The sequence below is a fragment of the Ambystoma mexicanum genome, chromosome 7q (assembly GCF_040938575.1).
Source record: "Ambystoma mexicanum isolate Mex_15411 chromosome 7q, UKY_AmexF1_1, whole genome shotgun sequence".
Lineage (NCBI taxonomy): Eukaryota > Metazoa > Chordata > Amphibia > Caudata > Ambystomatidae > Ambystoma > Ambystoma mexicanum.
Window position 1 is genome coordinate 119,790,213 of NC_090941.1, and position 21,332 is coordinate 119,811,544.

Here is a 21,332-nt window from a genome sequence, read left to right on the forward strand (position 1 = left end):
CGGCTCGGAGCGCGTTATTTTGCATGATCTGTAGTTTATTTAAGATAGTTTTGTTTGCTCCTAGATAAAGACTGTTGCAATAATCCAATTTGGATTGTATGAGCGCTCTTGCCAGAGTAAGGCAGCTAGTGGGGGATAGTAAAGGTCTACAGGCTCTGATCAACTTGCCGGTGTAGGCAGTGGCCGATGAGGTCATGTTAATCTGCTTAGTTAAGTTAGACTGGGCATCGAGGTAGAAACCTAAAGTTTTTACATGTTTGACAATGGGTATACTGTTCCCATCGATGACGATATTTGTGTAGTGAGGACTTAGTTTGAGAAGGTTGTTAGATGATCCGACTAGGAGTAATTCAGTCTTATCATCATTCAGGCAGAGGCCATGTGTGGCCATCCATGCCTGAATGATGATGTAGACTTTGTTGATCCGTGCAACGTCTATATCATAGTTTCCCGAGAGGGGTAGGAGTATCTGGGTGTCATCCGCATAATTTGTGTAGGTGACACCCAGACAGTCCAATCTGTCAAATAGTGGCTTTGTAAAAATGTTGTACAAAGTGGGCGAGACGCAGGATCCTTGAGTGACTCCGCAGGTGATGGGGATGGGGTCAGCAGCTGCTGAAGGTGAGAACACTCGCATAGTTCTGTTGGCGAGGAAAGATTGGATCCAGGCAACTGCAGAGCTGGAGAAATGGGCCGCTGAGGATAGGTGGTTACAAAGTATTGAGTGATCCACCAGATCAAAAGCCGCTGAGAGGTCGAGTAGAAGTAGGATGGCCATCTTTCCTTTGTCTTTCAGTTCATCGATCTGGCTTTTGAGGTCAACAAGTGCGGTTTCTGTTCCATGCTGAGGTCTGAAGCCAGATTGATGGGTGCCGAGTAATTTGTGAGCTTCAAGATAATCTTGTATTTGCAAGTAGGCTATCCTGTCCAAAATTTTCAATAGAAAGGGGACTGTCGTAATTGGTCTATAGTTAATGGGTATAGCCGGGTCAAGGGTCTGTTTTTTTAATAGTGGTAGAACCCAGGACTGTTTGAGGTTACTTGGGAAGGAATTATTAGAGAAGGAGGGGTTTACAAGTTTAGTAATGAAAGGGGCAAGATCTCTAGCTGCATCTTTTATAATCTGGGCTGGGCAACTGTCGCCCTTGCAGTTAGATGGTTTAAGAGACGCAATGATTTTGTGGACTTCAGGAATGGTGACGTTTTTGAATGTGAAACCTGAGTTAATGTGAGGGGTAGGGGTAGGAGCTGGTGTAGTGACTGTTAGTTGGGATCTTTTGTCAGCTATTTTGGTCTGCAGTCCTTTGATTTTATTGGAGAGGGCATTTTGAATGCTGCTACACCAGGCTTTATCCTTAGTGCATGTATCTGGCGGTGGGTTGGGGTTCTCTAGTTCTCTTAGAATGTTGAATAATTCTTTAGTACTGGAGCTGGCTTGGGCTATTCTGTCATTATAGGTTTCTTTTTTGGCCTGGATTATCTTATTTTTATAAGTGGCAGTGATAGTGGCCAGGTTAGTTTTGTTTTCAGGAGTAGGGGATGATTTCCAACGTGATTCCCATTTTCTTTTTTCAGTGCAGAGTGTTTTTAGCCCTGGAGTGAACCACGAGTTAAAATGGGCTATGGGTTTGCTTTTACGTAGTTTTAGCAGGGCAATATCATTGTAGATGTTAGAGTGTTAGGATCATTTGTGTCCGGTAGGGCATTGAGTAGGGGGGCTACCAAGGGAACTAGAGCATCTGCTGTGATGTTACGTTTATTCCTTGTGAGGCAGGGGGGAGCAATAATGGGCTTTTTTTTCTCCAAGTTGTTGATATGCAATTCAAAGGTGATATGGTGGTAGTCTGACCATACTAGTGGAGTCGGATCGAGTGGGGTGATGGTGCAATTTAGAACCACAACCCAGTCAAGTATCCTTCCTTTTTCGTGTGTGGGTTTGGTGCTAATTTGAGTATAGCCTTGTTCTAGTAGTGCAGAGGCTAGAAAGATGGCGTGTGGGTCGCTGGTGTCCTTATAACCGAGGTTGAAATCTCCTAAAATGATATTTTGCGCCGTGGGTTTGGTGGTGTCGGCTGCTAGGGCTGTGATATCTTCTTCAAAGGACCCTGAAGGTCCTGGAGGCCTGTAAATGATATGTAGTGTGATAGTGCTGTTGGGTGAGGTTTGGAACTTAACAGAGGAGTTCACATGATGCCAATGGCGTAGGGATGGCTAGTCTTATGTTGAGAGTGTCTTTAAAGATAATGGCGATTCCTCCTCCGCGAGCCGTGGGTCTGTCTGCACGGAGAATGGAGTAATTATCTGGGACAGCTAGGGCAATAGAAGGGCCTGCTGCCTCATGCAGCCAGGTTTCTGTCATTACAAGGAAGTCAAGGTTATTGTTCATAATCATGTCGGCAATCTCAGTTGCATGTGCTACCAATGACCTGACATTCAGTAATGCTCCCTTAGTGGGCTGTGATTGTAGGTCCTTTGTTGGTGGACTGGGGCTAGTGTCCCTTAGGTTGTTCAGAGGGGCTGTGCACCTTTTCTTTTGGCGGATGCGATTGTCAGTGGATCCTGGGCGAACTGCGCGTATGATCTTATGGGAATATTCTAATGCTGAGTGCTTGCTGGACAGTAGTCTGCTGGTTAGTCTCTCGTTACGCTTAGAGTTGTCAGGAGGGGAGGCGGTTGAGGCTATAGGCAGAGGGGGCAACTTATGTGTAGTGCACATAGTGGAGCCTGGATGTAGTTTGGTTGTGGTTAGTGTGGGAAACGGGGATAGTGTGGGAAGGAAAGGTGTAGGGCAAGGTATAGGGTAGTGATGGGGACATCTCAGTCTGCCTAACCCTTCATCAAATTTAATGTAATGACCTCTGGTGCAAGGGGTGTCAGATGGTATAATGCAGAATGGGAACATAGTTAAAGTTAGCAGTGTCTGCATTCTGTTATGATAATGGGCAACTTTAGCGTGAGCTTGCTGATACTGGGTAGTTTACAAGGCACAAATATACTGCAATCTAGAATCGAAATTTAGCAGGTAGGGCTAAATAGATAATCAACATACAGTCAGCAGTTAACATTGATAGCAGTTGGGCGCTAATCACAAATATAGTGCTGGGTTAGACTAGGCTAAGATGCATGGAGTAGGTGCAAAATCGGCTGAGGCTTAAGGAACATTAGTTTGGGCTAATACAAAAGCATAAACAGAGCACACCTAAATGCAACTTTAGCATTGGGAGCCAGAGTGGCGCTTATTCAAATGAGCACACCTAGATTCAACTTTAGCAATTCAAATGAGCACACCTAGATTCAACTTTAGCATTGGGAGCCATATGTTCCTGTTAGGCAGAAACCTGTGCAGTTCCCTTGGGGAACACTGCAAAAGATTTAAGACTACAGGTAGAGCAGTAAACCCCTTTGGTAGCAGTCTGTACCACCCAGATTTACCTGGTAGCTGTGGCTGAGCAGTCAGACTTCTCTCAAGAAGAGTTAGGCAGTATGTAAAGTATACACAATATGTACCAAAACACAATAGCACAAGCAACCACTGACCAGAGCTTGGTTTCAAAAGTATATAGTTATTTATTTAAAATACACATAAGTTAAAAACACTCTAGCAAAAATATAGTAAAAGCACTTCAACACAGTTATACTGAAAGTAAATTCAATCCTTTCTCCTATCTAGACAACTCTAGGTTAACACCACTTAATTAAAACAGAGGTGAGTGCTTAACGTTAGATGACACTCTAGTAGTTTCCAAGAAAGGGAGAGAAAAAGCAGAAATAGGTTAGACACACCACTCTAAGGTCCAGAACACTTGCAATAGGCTTAAAGAAGAATAAAGTCACAGGTGAGCAAAAGTCACTAGGCAGGGCCCACTCTTAGAGTAGCCGGAGCGAAAATGTGCCCAAGATCACACTGTTAGTTAGAGATTCAAAGTCTTGCAAAGAGTCAAAAAGAGTTTAGAGTGGCTCAGAAAGTTTAGCCAAAGTGTCCCAGGCACTCCCAGGTTCGAAAGCCGGGGACTAAATCTACCCCGTACAGTCGGTAGCAAGGGAAGCCAGGCGGAACACAGTACCTTAAGCGGAAAGGATCCTCCAGCGGGGGCAGTTGTTCCAGGCAGCGACAGCAAGGCTCGACGTCGGTCAGGGGAGAAGAATATCTCGCTGAAGAGCAGAAGAGAAAGGTCGTAGCACTGCCCGGGAAGAAACCAGCCGCGGAGTCCTCCGGTTAAAGGGTTGGTACCGACTTTCGCGGTATGGGGGTAAAGTGTGGTATTCCGGATGCCGGGGTGCTTGGCACAGGCAAGGCGGCCACGAGATACCTCAAAAGGACGGAAAGAAGGCGAAAACTGGTTGTCCCCACCAGTCAAGGGAAGGAGCCACTCCGTTAAGAGTTCTCCTCGGTCGTCGGGAAAAAGTGGTGAGACGGTTCAGCAGGGCTCCACCGGGTGGTGTCGTCGAAGCAGGTCGGCTCAGCTCTTCCCTCGTCGGATTCTTGGTCCTGTGGCGACTTCTGAAGTCCCAGTCCCCAAAGCCCTGCTTTTATGCAGCAAACCCCCATTCACCCAGCCTAGCTGTCACTCAAACATGCTAAGTGGTGAGCCGGGCGGCTCACCACTTGGGCCAATCAGGACGGAGTGCGACTTGAGTTACCAAGGTAACTCAGTCCAGGGTGCCTAAATCCCCCTCCACCCCTCCTAAGTACCCCAGACAGAGTGGCACCACTTTGGAGGGCTTCTGTGGAGAAGCCCGCCAAAAGTGGAACAAAGGGCTCCACTTTGGGTCAGAGTTACAGAGGCGAACACCAACGCCATTTTAGAATCAAGTTTTGGCAAAAAGTCCCAACCGGAGTTATAAAAATAAATATATAAACCGGCGGTATGTTTAAGGCTACCGTAAATAAATAATTAAATGTGTTAGCCTAAAACAATGGGAAATCCCATAGGGAAATATTCGCGGTCGAATATAAAAAGTAGTTTCCACTGCCACCAGCCAAAACTCGATCAGGGGGGACGGAGACGTGCCCCCTCGACTAACAGACCCTGGGGCAATCGAATTGCCCCAGCCAGTACGTCCACAATATGATGGTTTGTACTGGTTCTGTTCAGGATTCAAGACTAGCAAAGTCTTTGGTGACTTTACATGCCCTGGGAGACAGTAGTCAGTCCCAGGGTATGGAGTCTATGTTGGGGAGTCCCTAGGACACCCCTGGGTCACGGCACAGAGGGTGCTGTGTGACCCACATCACAAAAATACATGAGGCCCTATGGAGTAAGAGACCCCATAGCCCATTCAACACAAGGTTTAACCAAGAAAACACACTTCAACATGTCCAAGAGTGAGGGTAAAAGAGTCTCACTCTTGGCAGGAGAAAAAAATTAAACCCCAGAAATCCAGCAAAGCTGCTGGGGGACTCACTAGGTAGGGAAATTCAGCCTAAACAGAGAATTCTCCCTAACACTCGCCCCCCCCAGACTAAGGGACAGGAGGATTTAATCCACTCCTGGATGAACCTCATACCTCTAGTCGATGATATACATCCTAGAGAGTCCATCAGCATTTTGATGGTGACACCCTGACCTGTGCTCAATGGTGAACTCAAAGGTTTTCTTTTGTAAGCTAACGGACCTACAGACCCTTTGAGGAACATCAGTCTTTTTGTTATAGGGGATCTGGTTGACCAGTCCCTCAGAAGTTGGTACAACTTCTGAACCTATGTTAGGCTTTTTGAAGGGGTCCTTATAAAGGATTCCCTTAGATCTAGAGGGGCCTCCAAGGTTCCTCACCACCTCTCTTGTGGGAGCAGGTTGGGTCTTAGGCCTCTTGGTTGGAGGGGTTGGGGTTAGGCAATGTACCTGCTTCCCCTTCCTCTTAGATCTACCTTTACCTATTTTAGGAGTTTCCCCCCTAATATTAGGATTGGAGTTGGGGTCTTCAGTAGAAGATCCAACAGTCCGAAGGTTTTTGGCCTTAGACTTTTCTTTTCTGGTTTTCCACCAGCACTGAGAATTACCAGTTCTCTCAGGTCCAGATAGGGGCCTAGTTGGTCTATCCACCTCTTCCTCAGAAGCAGGGGGGGTCAGAGACTCGGAAACTAGGGGAACAAGGGTGGAGCTTGGTTGGGGCTCCCATGTTCCTAGCATACTATCCTGAAATGTGCCTGGGTTAGAGGTCAACTTACTAACACCAGGGCTTGTAGTGGGGTTCTCAGTAGAGGGTCCCACAGGCTTAGAAGGGTCCTTCAAGGTAGCCTGTCTAGCCAATTTGGTTAAGTTCTGCTTCTCCATACTGGGAGGCCTGGGGGTATGTGACACTACTCCTAGAGTTCTTAGGTCATTCCCCAACAGGACCTTCCCAGGTACCTCAGTCTGAACACTGACAGGGATCCTCACTGTCATGTTGTTACACTGAATGAGGGCTGGTAGAATAGGAACCATTTGGACAGGGCCTCCAGACATTTTAGTGGGACCTTTGGGTGCTTTGGCCACATCCTCAGGTTGAAAGAAGCTTTCATCCACTACTGTTCTGCTGGCCCCAGTGTCTCTCCTGGCAGGAGTATCCTGGCCATTGACAAGAACACTGTCCACATAATACACCTTAGAGTTAACAGGTAGGGAGTTATACACAACCCTATTCTGGGGACTAACCAGACCCATAGGCTCTAAGTTTACAGTTGCTTGAAGACCCAAGGGTTCTTCAGCAAAGAGTTCAAAGTGGGCACTAGCCATCTGTACTTCATCCTCAGGAGTGAAGGCTAAGGAGACTGTGCTGATCCCTGCAGGTTTACCCTTGCACTTGGGATCTCCTTTGATATGGTCAGTACCCTGACAGACATAGCATTGTCCAAATGCTCTCTGGAAGGGTGGCTTGTTCTGACCTCCTTCTGGCTTGTGGCCAGAAGGTACAGTAGCCTGACTAGGTTTCCCATGTGGCTTACCCTGGTTATTTTGTGGTTTGGGGCCCTCTTTGGGATAGGAATTATTAGAATTCTCTTTGGAGTCTTTTTTAGGCTGTTTCTCCCCATCCTTCTTCTGAGTTACCCCAGAATCCTTGTGAGTGGCCCTGTTGGCAACCCACAAGTCAGCAGCCTTAGCTAGTTTCCGGGAATCTAATTCCTTGGAATCAGCCAAGTGTTGTCTGAGCTCAGGAGAGCAGGCATCATAAATAGTCTCCAACATAAACAAATTCTTCATACCTTCATAAGTGTTCACCTTGTAACCCTTAATCCATCCCTCTAAGTTTTTCAAACATTCACTCACCCAGGTAGCCCAAGGGGTACCATCATGCTTTTTGAGGCTCCTAAACCTCTTAAGATACTGGGAAGGGGTCTTCCCAAACCTAGCTATCAAAGCTAGTTTCACACATTCATAGTCCTTCCTATCCTCCTCCCCCATCTCCATTACTACATCAGTTGCAACAGGGGGAAGCCTAGAGAACAACCAGGTGAGTAAGTCATTTCCTGTGATGTTCTGGAGCCCATGATTATATTCAAACAGAGACAACCAATCCAACACATCCAACTTAGGCTCATACATACCAACCAATTCTTTAGGCATCCGGGGTCTTTTAGGACTGGAACTTCTAGAGGAGCCAGAGAGAGAAACATTCTCAACAGATAATTTCTTCATTTCTAAGTCATACTTGAGCTCCATTTCCCTTAGCCTTAGTTCTTTGTCAGTTTGAGCATTAAGTTTCTTATACTCCAATTCTAGCTTCATTTTCTCCAGTTCAAAGTACTGAGGACTAAATGTGGGACCTGGTAAAGGTCCAGTAGGCACAGCAGGTAGAGCAGGCAGAGGCCTAGGGGGGACAGTTACAACAGCCTCACCCTCCTCTTCTGACTCTTCCTCAGAAACATCAACATTTTGCTCCATGTTAACTTCAATACTGTCATCTACAGTTGCTGGAGTGGTAGGCTCCTCTGAACCATCACCCAGACTTTGGTTAGCTAACAATCTTTCAATCAGCTCCATTTTCTTGCCCTTAGTCAGGAGATCCTTATGTTTACAGAGCACTCTTAAACAATCAGCAGTTTTGGCTGCAAGGGACTCTTGACTATAGCTTTCTATAACTGACATGTTAGAGGTTTTACTTTTTCAGTGCTAAGCTTTGTGGTTAGTTGCACTAAGGTATCTAAAGCACAATAAAATGTATACTCAATACAAATCCCACCGCTGTACACCAGTGTTAGGCAGAAACCTGTGCAGTTCCCTTGGGGAACACTGCAAAAGATTTAAGACTACAGGTAGAGCAGTAAACCCCTTTGGTAGCAGTCTGTACCACCCAGATTTACCTGGTAGCTGTGGCTGAGCAGTCAGACTTCTCTCAAGAAGAGTTAGGCAGTATGTAAAGTATACACAATATGTACCAAAACACAATAGCACAAGCAACCACTGACCAGAGCTTGGTTTCAAAAGTATATAGTTATTTATTTAAAATACACATAAGTTAAAAACACTCTAGCAAAAATATAGTAAAAGCACTTCAACACAGTTATACTGAAAGTAAATTCAATCCTTTCTCCTATCTAGACAACTCTAGGTTAACACCACTTAATTAAAACAGAGGTGAGTGCTTAACGTTAGATGACACTCTAGTAGTTTCCAAGAAAGGGAGAGAAAAAGCAGAAATAGGTTAGACACACCACTCTAAGGTCCAGAACACTTGCAATAGGCTTAAAGAAGAATAAAGTCACAGGTGAGCAAAAGTCACTAGGCAGGGCCCACTCTTAGAGTAGCCGGAGCGAAAATGTGCCCAAGATCACACTGTTAGTTAGAGATTCAAAGTCTTGCAAAGAGTCAAAAAGAGTTTAGAGTGGCTCAGAAAGTTTAGCCAAAGTGTCCCAGGCACTCCCAGGTTCGAAAGCCGGGGACTAAATCTACCCCGTACAGTCGGTAGCAAGGGAAGCCAGGCGGAACACAGTACCTTAAGCGGAAAGGATCCTCCAGCGGGGGCAGTTGTTCCAGGCAGCGACAGCAAGGCTCGACGTCGGTCAGGGGAGAAGAATATCTCGCTGAAGAGCAGAAGAGAAAGGTCGTAGCACTGCCCGGGAAGAAACCAGCCGCGGAGTCCTCCGGTTAAAGGGTTGGTACCGACTTTCGCGGTATGGGGGTAAAGTGTGGTATTCCGGATGCCGGGGTGCTTGGCACAGGCAAGGCGGCCACGAGATACCTCAAAAGGACGGAAAGAAGGCGAAAACTGGTTGTCCCCACCAGTCAAGGGAAGGAGCCACTCCGTTAAGAGTTCTCCTCGGTCGTCGGGAAAAAGTGGTGAGACGGTTCAGCAGGGCTCCACCGGGTGGTGTCGTCGAAGCAGGTCGGCTCAGCTCTTCCCTCGTCGGATTCTTGGTCCTGTGGCGACTTCTGAAGTCCCAGTCCCCAAAGCCCTGCTTTTATGCAGCAAACCCCCATTCACCCAGCCTAGCTGTCACTCAAACATGCTAAGTGGTGAGCCGGGCGGCTCACCACTTGGGCCAATCAGGACGGAGTGCGACTTGAGTTACCAAGGTAACTCAGTCCAGGGTGCCTAAATCCCCCTCCACCCCTCCTAAGTACCCCAGACAGAGTGGCACCACTTTGGAGGGCTTCTGTGGAGAAGCCCGCCAAAAGTGGAACAAAGGGCTCCACTTTGGGTCAGAGTTACAGAGGCGAACACCAACGCCATTTTAGAATCAAGTTTTGGCAAAAAGTCCCAACCGGAGTTATAAAAATAAATATATAAACCGGCGGTATGTTTAAGGCTACCGTAAATAAATAATTAAATGTGTTAGCCTAAAACAATGGGAAATCCCATAGGGAAATATTCGCGGTCGAATATAAAAAGTAGTTTCCACTGCCACCAGCCAAAACTCGATCAGGGGGGACGGAGACGTGCCCCCTCGACTAACAGACCCTGGGGCAATCGAATTGCCCCAGCCAGTACGTCCACAATATGATGGTTTGTACTGGTTCTGTTCAGGATTCAAGACTAGCAAAGTCTTTGGTGACTTTACATGCCCTGGGAGACAGTAGTCAGTCCCAGGGTATGGAGTCTATGTTGGGGAGTCCCTAGGACACCCCTGGGTCACGGCACAGAGGGTGCTGTGTGACCCACATCACAAAAATACATGAGGCCCTATGGAGTAAGAGACCCCATAGCCCATTCAACACAAGGTTTAACCAAGAAAACACACTTCAACATGTCCAAGAGTGAGGGTAAAAGAGTCTCACTCTTGGCAGGAGAAAAAAATTAAACCCCAGAAATCCAGCAAAGCTGCTGGGGGACTCACTAGGTAGGGAAATTCAGCCTAAACAGAGAATTCTCCCTAACAGTTCCACTATGGACCAAACTACATTTTGCATTTTTTTAAAGGAGCTCCTGGGGTGCATGACATTTTCTGTGGAAGGGTGATTTCTACAGATCGATACAAGCTCTACAAACCAAAGGTACCAAAGGTACCAAATCAGGCCAGAAGACCTAAAACACACCAACCAAACCACAGTATGGAGACTACAGAGGACTCACTGGAATAATTCAACCTTGCAACAGATTTAGGGAAAGACCAGTAATTCTCTTGAAAGCCACGTGTTAGAGCTTGGCGTTGCCATCAGCTCAATAGGCAGAGATTGCTCATCACCAAAAGAAGCTGACAAAAGCCATTGTTTCATTGGATTGTATAGCACCTTTTTGACAAAACATCAGTAATTTGGCAGGCTGCCTCGCCTGCAGATTGGAATACGGTGCACAACTAAATCATTCTTCTTATGCCAAAGACCAAAATACTGTTCTACCACCACACCATGGCAATGAACTATACCGCACAAAACACTAAATAATTATTTCAGACAGCCGCAGGAAAAAGAAAAGTAGGCGGCAAACATCATGGTAAGATAGGGGGATGTGGAGAGGCACACTTTTCATAACATCTGCTAAGGTCCAATCAAAAAGAGAATTAAATAGTCACCATTTTCAGTCTCATTAATCAAAGATGCCACTCTTAGCCATGGCAAGAGACCCACGATTACTAACAAGCTGCCAAGTTCCAAAAAGCAGGGCCAATACAATTACAGGCCTATGTTCAGGAAAGGTGGTTACTGATAGAAGAAATTCTCCTTGCATGTGATTCACTTGTGAAATGTTATGACGCTTCATACCACTGTTAAATAGTAGGACTCCAACCAGATACCGCACACCCACACCACATTCCTGATCCCAAATAAAACTCTCTGCGAATGTGATCACCTCAATGTTTTTTTACCCTTTATAATAAACGTGATCTGATGCAGGTTCTGAGTTCAACACCATAGTATAATGCAAATAAAGAAATACAAACCATTACAGATATGGTCGCACTTCATTAAAATTCCTCCAGTTCAACATATCAAGTTAAACTATAGTTCACTCAATTACCTGGTTGGGATTTCATCCTGTACAGGTACAGGAGGCTTATCAGTAAGCTTCTGTGGAGCAAACTGCGGTGAAGGGGACCTTGATGTTTCCATTCTTGGTTTATGCAGGTAGCGGTGCTTTGAAGATGGTGCCGATTCGGATTTCAGGTGTGCTTTCACTAAAGACAGGTTGTCATTCTTTGAGGGTGAGATTTGGAGTGGCTCCTGCACCTGAGCCTGACGGCTCATATGTATTTCAGGGAAATCTGCAGGGATCTGTGGGTGGGATGAGTGAATGATGCCTACATCAGCAGCACTTGGAGAATAGGATGGAGTGGTCTTTCTGGGTACTGTCAGTAGAGACTCTGAAGAGGTGGCAAGAGATGAGGTGGATCCGCTGTGACGGCTATATTTGTTGCTAGCATCAAACTTGGGTGGAGGTGGTCTCTGAGGGGCAGGTCCACGTTTCTTGTTCAGCACTGTGTTGTCTGTCTGTGGACCATCCTCAACTCTCCGACCCTGGGGTTGATTGCAGGTCTCAAATCCTATCTGTGGTCCAGAATCAGAAAATGAGATATTATTGCTTTCCTGAGTCTGGCTATCTGGAGAGTAACGGTAATCACTTGGCAATGTCCCAGACCGACCCCGGTTTTCCTGCGGCAGACCTGTATTTTCTCTTGCGTAAGATCTGTTGGACAGCCTTCGTCTCTGCCTAGCGGTCGGATTTACAGCAAGCACTTTTTTTTCTAGACCGTCTTCTTTCGGCCCAAGACTGATCTGACTAGAGGGAAGCAAAAGAAAACAAGTGATCAGTGTTTAACTTTTCGTCACTTTCGTCACCAGTGTATGCATTGACTTTGGATGTTAGACGATGGACTTTACATTTCCAAATACCTGTTCTGAGAGACACACACACAAAATCATGTTAATACATATCCCATTATTATGTGATGGATTATGTGATGGTTTGTCAAACTCACTGTTGGGATACATCATGTGTGTCATCTGATAGGTGTGGACAGCCTACAGCTGTTTTTATAGTTGCCATCTCTAGAGTTAGGAACAGAGATTCTAATTCTAGAAAGGTTAACTACTTGCTGCAAATAAATCAAACATAAGAGACATAGAAAATTAGGACACACTCTAAGGATTGTCAAATCCGGGGTCCGGTCAAAGGATCGAATACAAAGGATCAAATGGTCAAAGGATCGACACCAAAGGATCGAAAACCAAAGGATCGAAAACATTTTTAATTATATATTCTTTTTGGGGTTTTCGTTTAGTGGAAAAAAAAAGTTTTTTTACCACAAAAACAGGGGTAGGGGGACCCCCCCCCCCCACAAAAAAAAAAGAAAATTTGATCCTTTGGTTTTCGGTCCTTTGGTGTCGATCCTTTGACCATTCGACCCTTTGGTTGTAGATCCTTTGACCTACAACCATCATATCCAACACTGGAACCTAGCAAGAATATTCACTACACTATTTATCTATCTTTGGTGCTTTCCAAAGCAAAAACATGCCACCTTTCTACCTCTGCAGCATGCTTGGGTACCTCGAGGGAGGAATAAGAAAAGGGGTGTAGATGGATAGAAACTGGGAGAGTAGTAACAGAACGGGCAGAATGAGACCTAGAAAAAGAAAACAAAGTTTGTAGTGTTAAATGGGCATCTAATAACTTACTAGGGCTGCAACATTATATCAGCGGCACTAGCCGAAGATGAGTTTCAAAATGTAATAGAATTCTGCAGAGAGCCAGTAAATAGCGTGGGTTGATGTTCATCACTTTCAATGATTTCTTTGGATACCAACATTATTTTCATATAAATGTTTCCAGAGCAGCAAGTTACTTTTTCACTTTCTACGCAAAGAAACAAAATGATTACAGTCAACAGTACACATAACTTTGAAATACATCAGAGATGAGATTTCAACTGTATGTTATACATTGTCAAGGACAGTTCTCAGATTCAAAGGAGACCTTTTGGAGAGGTTTCTCAGACTAGTTGGGTCTGTGGGTACAGTACGGTTTCCCTGCAAAAGTAGAGGGAAGCATCGAGTTAAGGTCCTTTTATATTGGCATTATGCCCAGGAATCCAAATCCAGCTGGTCTCCAGACATTTCCCCCACCCACAGACTCTACTCTCTCTTCTCTTTCTCCACTGAACCCCACTGCTACTCTCAATCCCATACCTTCCTCTCTTATACCTAAGGTTTTGGCTATCTCATTCCCCTCTCCACTGCTTGATTCCATCCCTCATTTACACACACTGTGATCCACCCTATTTGTTTTTTTTTTAATTTTCTCTATCCACTTATTCTGCTAACTTCCATCCTATCTCTCTTCTTCTCTATCTTTCTAAAAATTCTAGAATGTATAGCCTATACTCAAGTTTCTATCTTTCTTGATCATCATTCTCTACTTTCTCCATTTCAGTCTGGATGTTGTCCTTGCAACTACAATGAAGCTGCTTTCTCAGTGTCCCAAACTCGCTACATTCTGCTCATCATGCTAACCTTCTTCTATCATGATTCTACTTGATCTCTCTGCTAACTTTGACTCTATGGATCATAATCTACTTCCTTCCTCTCTCGCTTCTTTGGGTTTTTCTGGTTCAGTACCGACTTTGTTCTAATCCTACCACTCAAATCGCTGCTCTGTTTCTTGAGCCGGGAAGCTCTCAGATACTCTCCCCCTGCTCACGGTTCTGTTCTCGGTCATCTTCTCTTCTCCCTCTAAACTGCCTCCCTTACTGACATAATCACCTCTCAATGGCTTTAATGTAATTTTTATGGAGTGATTTTCAAATCCTATTATCATTCTCATCCTTCTCTGACACTATTCATTCAACTATCACTGCCTGTCTCCTCTCTGTACAGTCTTGGATGCATTATCGCTTCCTTCATCTCAATCCTGTAAAAACTGAAATTCTCTTATTTCCTTCTACCACCCCTGTTAATGCCCCATGATGCCCTTCTGCCATTCCCCCCCTCCCCCCTAGTATTCTCTTCTCATCGGCCTGTAATTTTGATGTCTCTTGACAACACTCATTCCTTCTATACCCAGATTTCCAATATCGCACACTCCTGTTATCTTCAACATCCTCAAAGCTTGTCTTTTTCTTACCTTATCAGTTACCAAGCTTCTTATTTACTCTCTTGGCTTATCCCACCTAGACTACAGTTCTGCACTACTCATTGGTCTCCCCACCTGTCAACCCTGTCCACTATGCTCCATCTTCAATTCCTCTATCTGTATAATGTTTTCCTCTCTCCCTGAACCTAGATTTCTTCTTCTATCCTTTCAATTTTCTGGCTTTCCTTCGAATCTTGGCTTCTCTTCCACTTCCTATGCATTGTCTTTACATGTCTCAAAGGCCTGGCTCCCCATTATCTTGCTTCTCTGGTCTCTATGTTCACTCTCGTTCCTTACGCTCCAAATCCCTTTCTTCTGACAGTTCCTAAGTTTCTGTGTGCACAGTCTTGTTTTCTTTTGCATTAATGGCTTCTATGTACTCTAATTCCCTGCCTCTTGCTATAAGTCGTTCTTCTACACTCTCTAGTTTCTGCTCCATCTTAAAAGCCAACTTTCTATCTTCTTCACTTATCTCCATGTTGGATATTTTCTATTTTTGGCATCCTTAATTATTGTACCGTATTTTTATATATATAGCACATTGGCGAAAGCGCTTTTCCAATTCAATAAATACGAATCTAGGATCTACATGATGTTCACAAATAAAAGCTGTCAACATACCCCTCAACAAAGATAACTGACCACTGCTGAGATGGATTCCTGGAATCTGGCATGGTGGACAGATTTTAAGTGGTCCCCCTAGTTATAGTGAACAGGGAACTCAGCGGTTATCCAAAACCCATTGAAGGTAAACGTGGAGAGCAGTCAAGACTATTCTCAGAACAGTGTGAGTGGGGTTTGTGGCACACAATGTGGAGTCCACACAGTGAAGCACAAAACAATTTGATTTAGAGAGAAATGTATAAAAATACAGTTATTTATTTCAGGCCTTAAACACACAACTACATGAAACAAACAGGTGATAATATCGCTCAGCACTCAATAACAAACAAACACAGTCAACATAGGTTCTTAAAATGCATTCAATGACTTACATCAACAAAGGAGGTAAGCAAAGTGATGCAGTAAAGACGGAATCAAGTCACAAGTGATATTCCGTGATGTTAGCAGGCCAGAAGAATGGGGCCTTGTGCCGAAAAGTCACAAGAACCATAATGATTCTCCCAAGAAGATATCTGTAGAAGGTAATTTACTTGTGTTGGTGATTGTTCAAAAGAAGAGATACAACAAAGTTACAAGGTAAGTACGGCACTACCCATGTTCGATGACCAAAAGGCTGTGGGATTTGAAAGGATACAAAGACTTGATCTGAATGTTTTCCTATAGAGGTCAGGGTGAGACCAATCTTGATGGGTCGACTGGAGGTCCGTGGAGGTTGCATTTCCCACCATTGGTTTCCGTGAGAGGTGCCCTGGAGCAGCAGGTGCAAGGATTTGTCCAGTCGGGTCGAGGAGCAGAGTGCAACCCTTAGCAATGGAGAAATGCAATAATCACTTCAGGACATGTCACAGGATGGGGGAAGGAAAGTTCCAGCGATGGCCACCACGCACACACAGCAGCAGGCGCCCTTCCAATCGTGGTTGTATAAGTCCTTCTTCGACAGGATCTCTTGAGGCTGGGAAAATTATATTTGGCTGAAAGGCGAATTATACCACAATCTGGAGACCATCAACGTTCCGGCTAGAAAAACAGAACGGCGATGGTTATAGCAAGGAAGCCCACTGGAGAGCTGGATAGTCCATCGCGTGGTCCAGGGACACTTCTGAAGGCTCAGGACGGCTGAATCCTAAAGAACATGGCGAGACTGGTTGCACTGCTGAAGCACTGAACGGGGCCATCGCAGATCAGGCAGCCCAACAGGGTTTCACCGGGCCAGAGACAGGAAAGGATGCCCGGTCTCTTCGGATCTTCAGTCAGCTGTTATTCTTGGCTCCAATGCTGATCTGAAGAAATGGCTGCAGGAGTCTCCTTTTTTTTCAAAATCCAACCTGTAAGCAGGTCCAACCCCACCAATGGTAAGGATCTGCCAAACAGCCAGTAGTTTTCCAATAGGGGACAACTATTGGTTTCACTCATGCCCCACACCCAGACTTTCTGGGACCACAGATGTAGAGTGGTACCAGAAAGTCCCACCCACTTCATGGGACACACACACACCCCACTAACCCGCAGATTTTTGCAGCTTTCCCAGGCAAGTGCATGACCCTCTATGGGATTTCCAGACCTGGCAAGCCAGGACGAAGGCCAAACAAGAGTATGGCCAAAGAACAAACGAAAATCATGGCGTAACCATTTTAGGGCACTAGCCACGTTTATTAGCCATACGCAGTAAACGCAAATGTGCACACTAGAAATATTGCAAAATTGGTCAAAAAGAATATATCTGTTGCCATCTGCTTGTCTTTAGGCACATAAAAAAGTAACCACAAATCCCAAGTGTAAAAAGATATGGTGATTCAAAGTATCCCAATTGCAATGCATTGTAAGATGCTGGGTGCAATGGTAAAAAGTTACAAAAGTAAAAGACAAAAAGGGGAAACAGTTTCCCAGTACTCATAGTCTGAAGGACTGATCAGTTGCCCCATAATAAATTAGCAAAACGCTGGGGGAAATGAAGATGGTTTTATTTCACCTCAAAAAGTCTAAACAGGATCAAAAACAATGCAACAAGATTGGGGTCCATAGAAACTATGGGGGCAAAGTTGCAAAAATCTTTGCTATCAACGACTTAGTATTGAAGATGGGGGATATGACGAGTCAGGATTTATCGATGTGAAAAATCACAGAGTGAATAAATAAGACATAGTGTTTACCTTTTTACTAGATTTGTAAAAGATTTATTAGAGTTCGAAGTTAGACTCAACAGTTTGAAGGCTCCCTCAAGTCTAATCGCAAATTCAGGATTCATATAGAGACTCTGCAGACTCCATGCTTTTACAAGCCCATTCAGAACAATGTGAAAAGTGAGAGACGGAGTCAGGGTCAGGATCGTTGCTAGCTTCAGCAGTCTCACAGTCCCTTCCAGGTGGCTCCTATGCACTAACTCTCACTCCATCTCCCAAGATGTCTTATGTAGGAGATTGGTCTCACCCCTCCTCCCTCTTCTCTCTTCTTTCGCTTCCCCCTTCTATCTGGAATGGGTACTCAAGCTCTGGTGATTTCTGCGTGTATCATCACTGGCATAATTGAAGGAATAAAAAACCTGGACACCATCTTGGATTGCATTTCTCCTCCGTTTAATACAAGGCAGGCATGAAGCTTCTACCTGTTCCTGCGATGTGATCTGGCTGCATGAGAGAGATTTTATCGCAATCCATATGTCGCCCTTTTGTAAGGTTTGGTCAATCCTCTTGTATCAATGGAATAGGTTTAATAAATGTTGCTCTGATTCTCAGATTGTGTCAAAGGGGTTTGTAGACTGTGTATAGGGCATACGTGCAAATTCTGCAGCTAATTTGTGAAGGGCAGTTCTGCACAGCGTCCCTTTCTAAATGAAATTTGGAGGTGTCTTTTCTATTCGAAGGAGCTTTTGTGGTAGGCATGCGGGGTTAGGGAGATAGTTCCCAGAATGTTGGAAGTAATTGATCAATCAGTTCAATCCATGGAAGTTGTATGCAAAGCATTTACCCATTATGGTGATAGGTGATGCTGCACTAGATAGTGGAGTAGGAACAAAGACAATGATGCAGGGAAGGCGACATGCCCATGGCCACTAAAGACGCAATGGTCATCAAGGTAAACAATATGGACTGCAGGCTTGGTCCCTAGACACCATTTATGGTTATGATATTGGGAGTTTCTCGATTTCTTGAAATCATAGGACAGAGGTGATCAAGATAGGTTTAATCTCTCACAAACACTACTTAAAACTCAGAATGTTGTGCTGATACTAGAGGCCATGAATGCAAATCCATAGAACCTCAATGTTGTGGTCACGAAAAAGGGGTTTGATTGAATTGACAGAGAATGTGCATGCTGAGAAGACATGGTCTAGGCATCATGTTTATGAGATGAGTAAAACTGACACAAACATCTCTGGAAAAAGTGGAGGATGAAATCATGACCCCAGACACTTTGCAAATATAGCATGGGACTAACAAAGAGGGCCCTTTGCTGATGTTCATTTTATCTTACCCAGGGAGCCAGTGGAATGACTGGTAGAAGTATAGCATTTATAAAGCTCAAACCCAGCTAGGAAGCAATGGAGCACTGACCAATATTTAGATTATATACAGTAAATGCCTACCTTTGCCTATCTTAAGGGTTTCCCTATCCAACACAGGTAAAATATGGTGCCTATTGTCAGGAATGAAGTTCAAAATCAAAAGTCTGTCCTCTGTCTGAAACTAACCTAGATTGACCCTATGTGAGGAGTCAAAAATGCAAGATAGAAACAAAGGTAACATTTTCACAAGGTTTGCCATTTTATTAAATTTAAAGGGTGGGATGAATGCCTATCTTTCCCTATCCTAACAAGTCCCTACCTAGCAAACCAACTAAAGAAAGATGAGCTAGTGTCCAAAGGTCTCTGACCCTCACACGAATACATACAACAAAATAATACAAGGAACATTTGGCTATCTTCAATTCAGAACGTTAAACCTTATAAGCTTTAAAAAGTACTCCTTGTGACCAGGGTTGGATTCCCTTTCTCATAATCAATACAGGAATACCTTTGGAGAAGTTCAATAAAGTTCTATCTGGTTCAACACACAAGATCTTTTCCTTCAAAGGCGACCTTCCGCTTGTTAAACTAAATGTCTCTTTCATAAACACTGGTTCCACAACTTCAAAACAATTGGTCTTTCCCAATATCTCTCTAGGGAAAGCAGGAATGTCTTTCTCTCAAAAACACAAGTTCATAAATCAAAGCAATTGTCAGCAAATCACCTTTCTCCTTCAAATGACTACTTTTGTTGAAATAGCACAGCAACTGTTTCTGATAATGTCATACTTGTTCTTTAAATGCCACTAAAACAACATCATCTTTCCTGGTTCACTCGCCTGCCAGGACTAACTACTATTGGTCCCTCCCCTGGTTTACTCACCTTTCAGGATGCAAACTCCTACAACTACAATCATGGTTTGTGGCAATAGTTGTTCCAAGATTCTCCACACCAGTATCCTTTGTGGGGAGGTGTTAACAATGTCTGCCGTTTTTTATGGTAATGCGGGTTACAATTCTCCCCCAGTTGGTGTCCCAGATAAGGGGAGTTGTGCCCTTGATGACTTTTTTCTGCTTCTTTACAGCCTCTTGGGCTGTTGACAATGCGGGTTATAGGTTTCCCCCAATTGGTGTCCCAGGTAAAGTGAATTATGCCCTTGTATTGCTTTATCTGTTCGGTATTCAAAAGTATTGGTTTTTGATAAATGTTCTATTCGGAGCGCCCCAGGGTCACCTTTAGCTTGAGGCAAACTCACTGGTCTGCTTTGACGTCTCCTGTTCCCTTGTTGGTGCTGTGGTGGACCTTTAATCTGCTTGTCGGGCACAGAGCCCGTCTACTTCTCGGTCGGGCCTCTGCCAGACAACGCTTCCCACGGTGCTTACTCTGCCAAGCCACCGGCCTACATATCTCGCGTCAGCATCAGACAGCGTTCTTCTTCTGCTTTCGACCCAGCATTCTGGTCTGCCTCTGCCTCAGCTACTCCTTCAGTGTCCTCTGATACCTGCAACTCATTCCCGAGTTTAAAGGTCCCGCTCAGGTGTTGTGGTCTACAACAACTAGACCGCACATTATGGTTAATGGCATTGTTGATTCTTACTAACTTTTGGCCCCTCTTCTTCGTCCCAGTACCAAGATCATTATGGATCCTGTCGGCCATAAAGGGTTTGGGGTTTTTATGTTCAATTATTTTGAATTGCTTTGTGAAATTAACATTGGCAAGTTTAGGGAATTTTGCATAAAAGGTTGATATTTACACAAAGGGTTTTAAACCTCTATTTAAGACATGATCATGACAATTAGAGAATGTTACATCTAATTCCTGATTAGATTACTTTTTTACAAGGTGTTCTTTGGATATTTTCATAAGAGGGATTTGTACAATGACAGCATGTCATTAAATATTTGGGGAGATAATCCTCATAAGAAGATGAATAGCGCATCTCTCCCAGAGGAGTCACCACTTAGCCTTGACAGCCATTTCCTCCCATGTGATCCTCCCTTGCGTTACCACCCCCAGGGTTAGGATCAGGTAGTGGCTGCCTTCCCCATGCCACATGGGAGGAGATTTTAGGCTGGGGATTAGTGATGACTGTGAGAAACTTGAGGGTATTCTCCCAAGTAGATCCCGGGAATCCCTTATTCAGGTGGCCAGGGAAGAACTGGCCCTCTTTTATCCCAACCCTAGGGGTAGACGAGCGGAGAAAAATCATCTGGGTACGGGAGCCCGGGGTTGTGCTCAGGAAAATACCCCAGGAGAGATGGGATATTATACCGGGGAAGAAGGAGAGGACGATGAGATCCCCAAGACCTTTGTAGGCTTTATTACATCTGCCTCCATTCCTCCCACTGAATCTCTCTTGCCCAGTCCCAACAACCCCTCTGTATATAAATTCTACGATCCCAAACCCCGTTACACCCAGAAAACACAATCCCCCGTGGTTAATTTCACAATAATAATCCTGATCATTCCCGTTTGTTTCACAAATCCTCTGGTACGAGGGTTATAATTCCTTATAACACCTTTTGCCCATCTTGCCACATGAGATACTCGGAAACTGTAATCCCTGCCCCTTCCCGACACAAACACTTTCTCACGACACGAAAAACAACTGACTAATACGAAGGCAGTTTCCCTGACATTTCCCAAAACAAGGTTCAGGCAAAGTCAGGCAATTGGCCAGAATCACACACACACCTGACAGCCCTTTCCTTTCCCCA

At 44.6% G+C, this 21,332-nt stretch overlaps 1 protein-coding gene across 6 annotated transcripts in view; it reads right to left on the reverse strand.

Annotated features, from left to right (window-relative positions):
* SHROOM2 (shroom family member 2) overlaps positions 1-21,332 on the reverse strand; it is a 982,778-nt gene that overhangs the window by 145,431 nt on the left and 816,015 nt on the right. For 5 of the 6 annotated variants that reach the window (XM_069639118.1, XM_069639117.1, XM_069639119.1 and 2 more), the window contains one exon: positions 11,377-12,135. The exons of the other annotated variant lie outside the window; for it this stretch is intronic. In XM_069639118.1, coding sequence (XP_069495219.1) covers positions 11,377-12,135 — 759 coding nt within the window. The remainder of the gene's footprint in view (positions 1-11,376; positions 12,136-21,332) is intronic. 6 annotated transcript variants of the gene reach the window in all.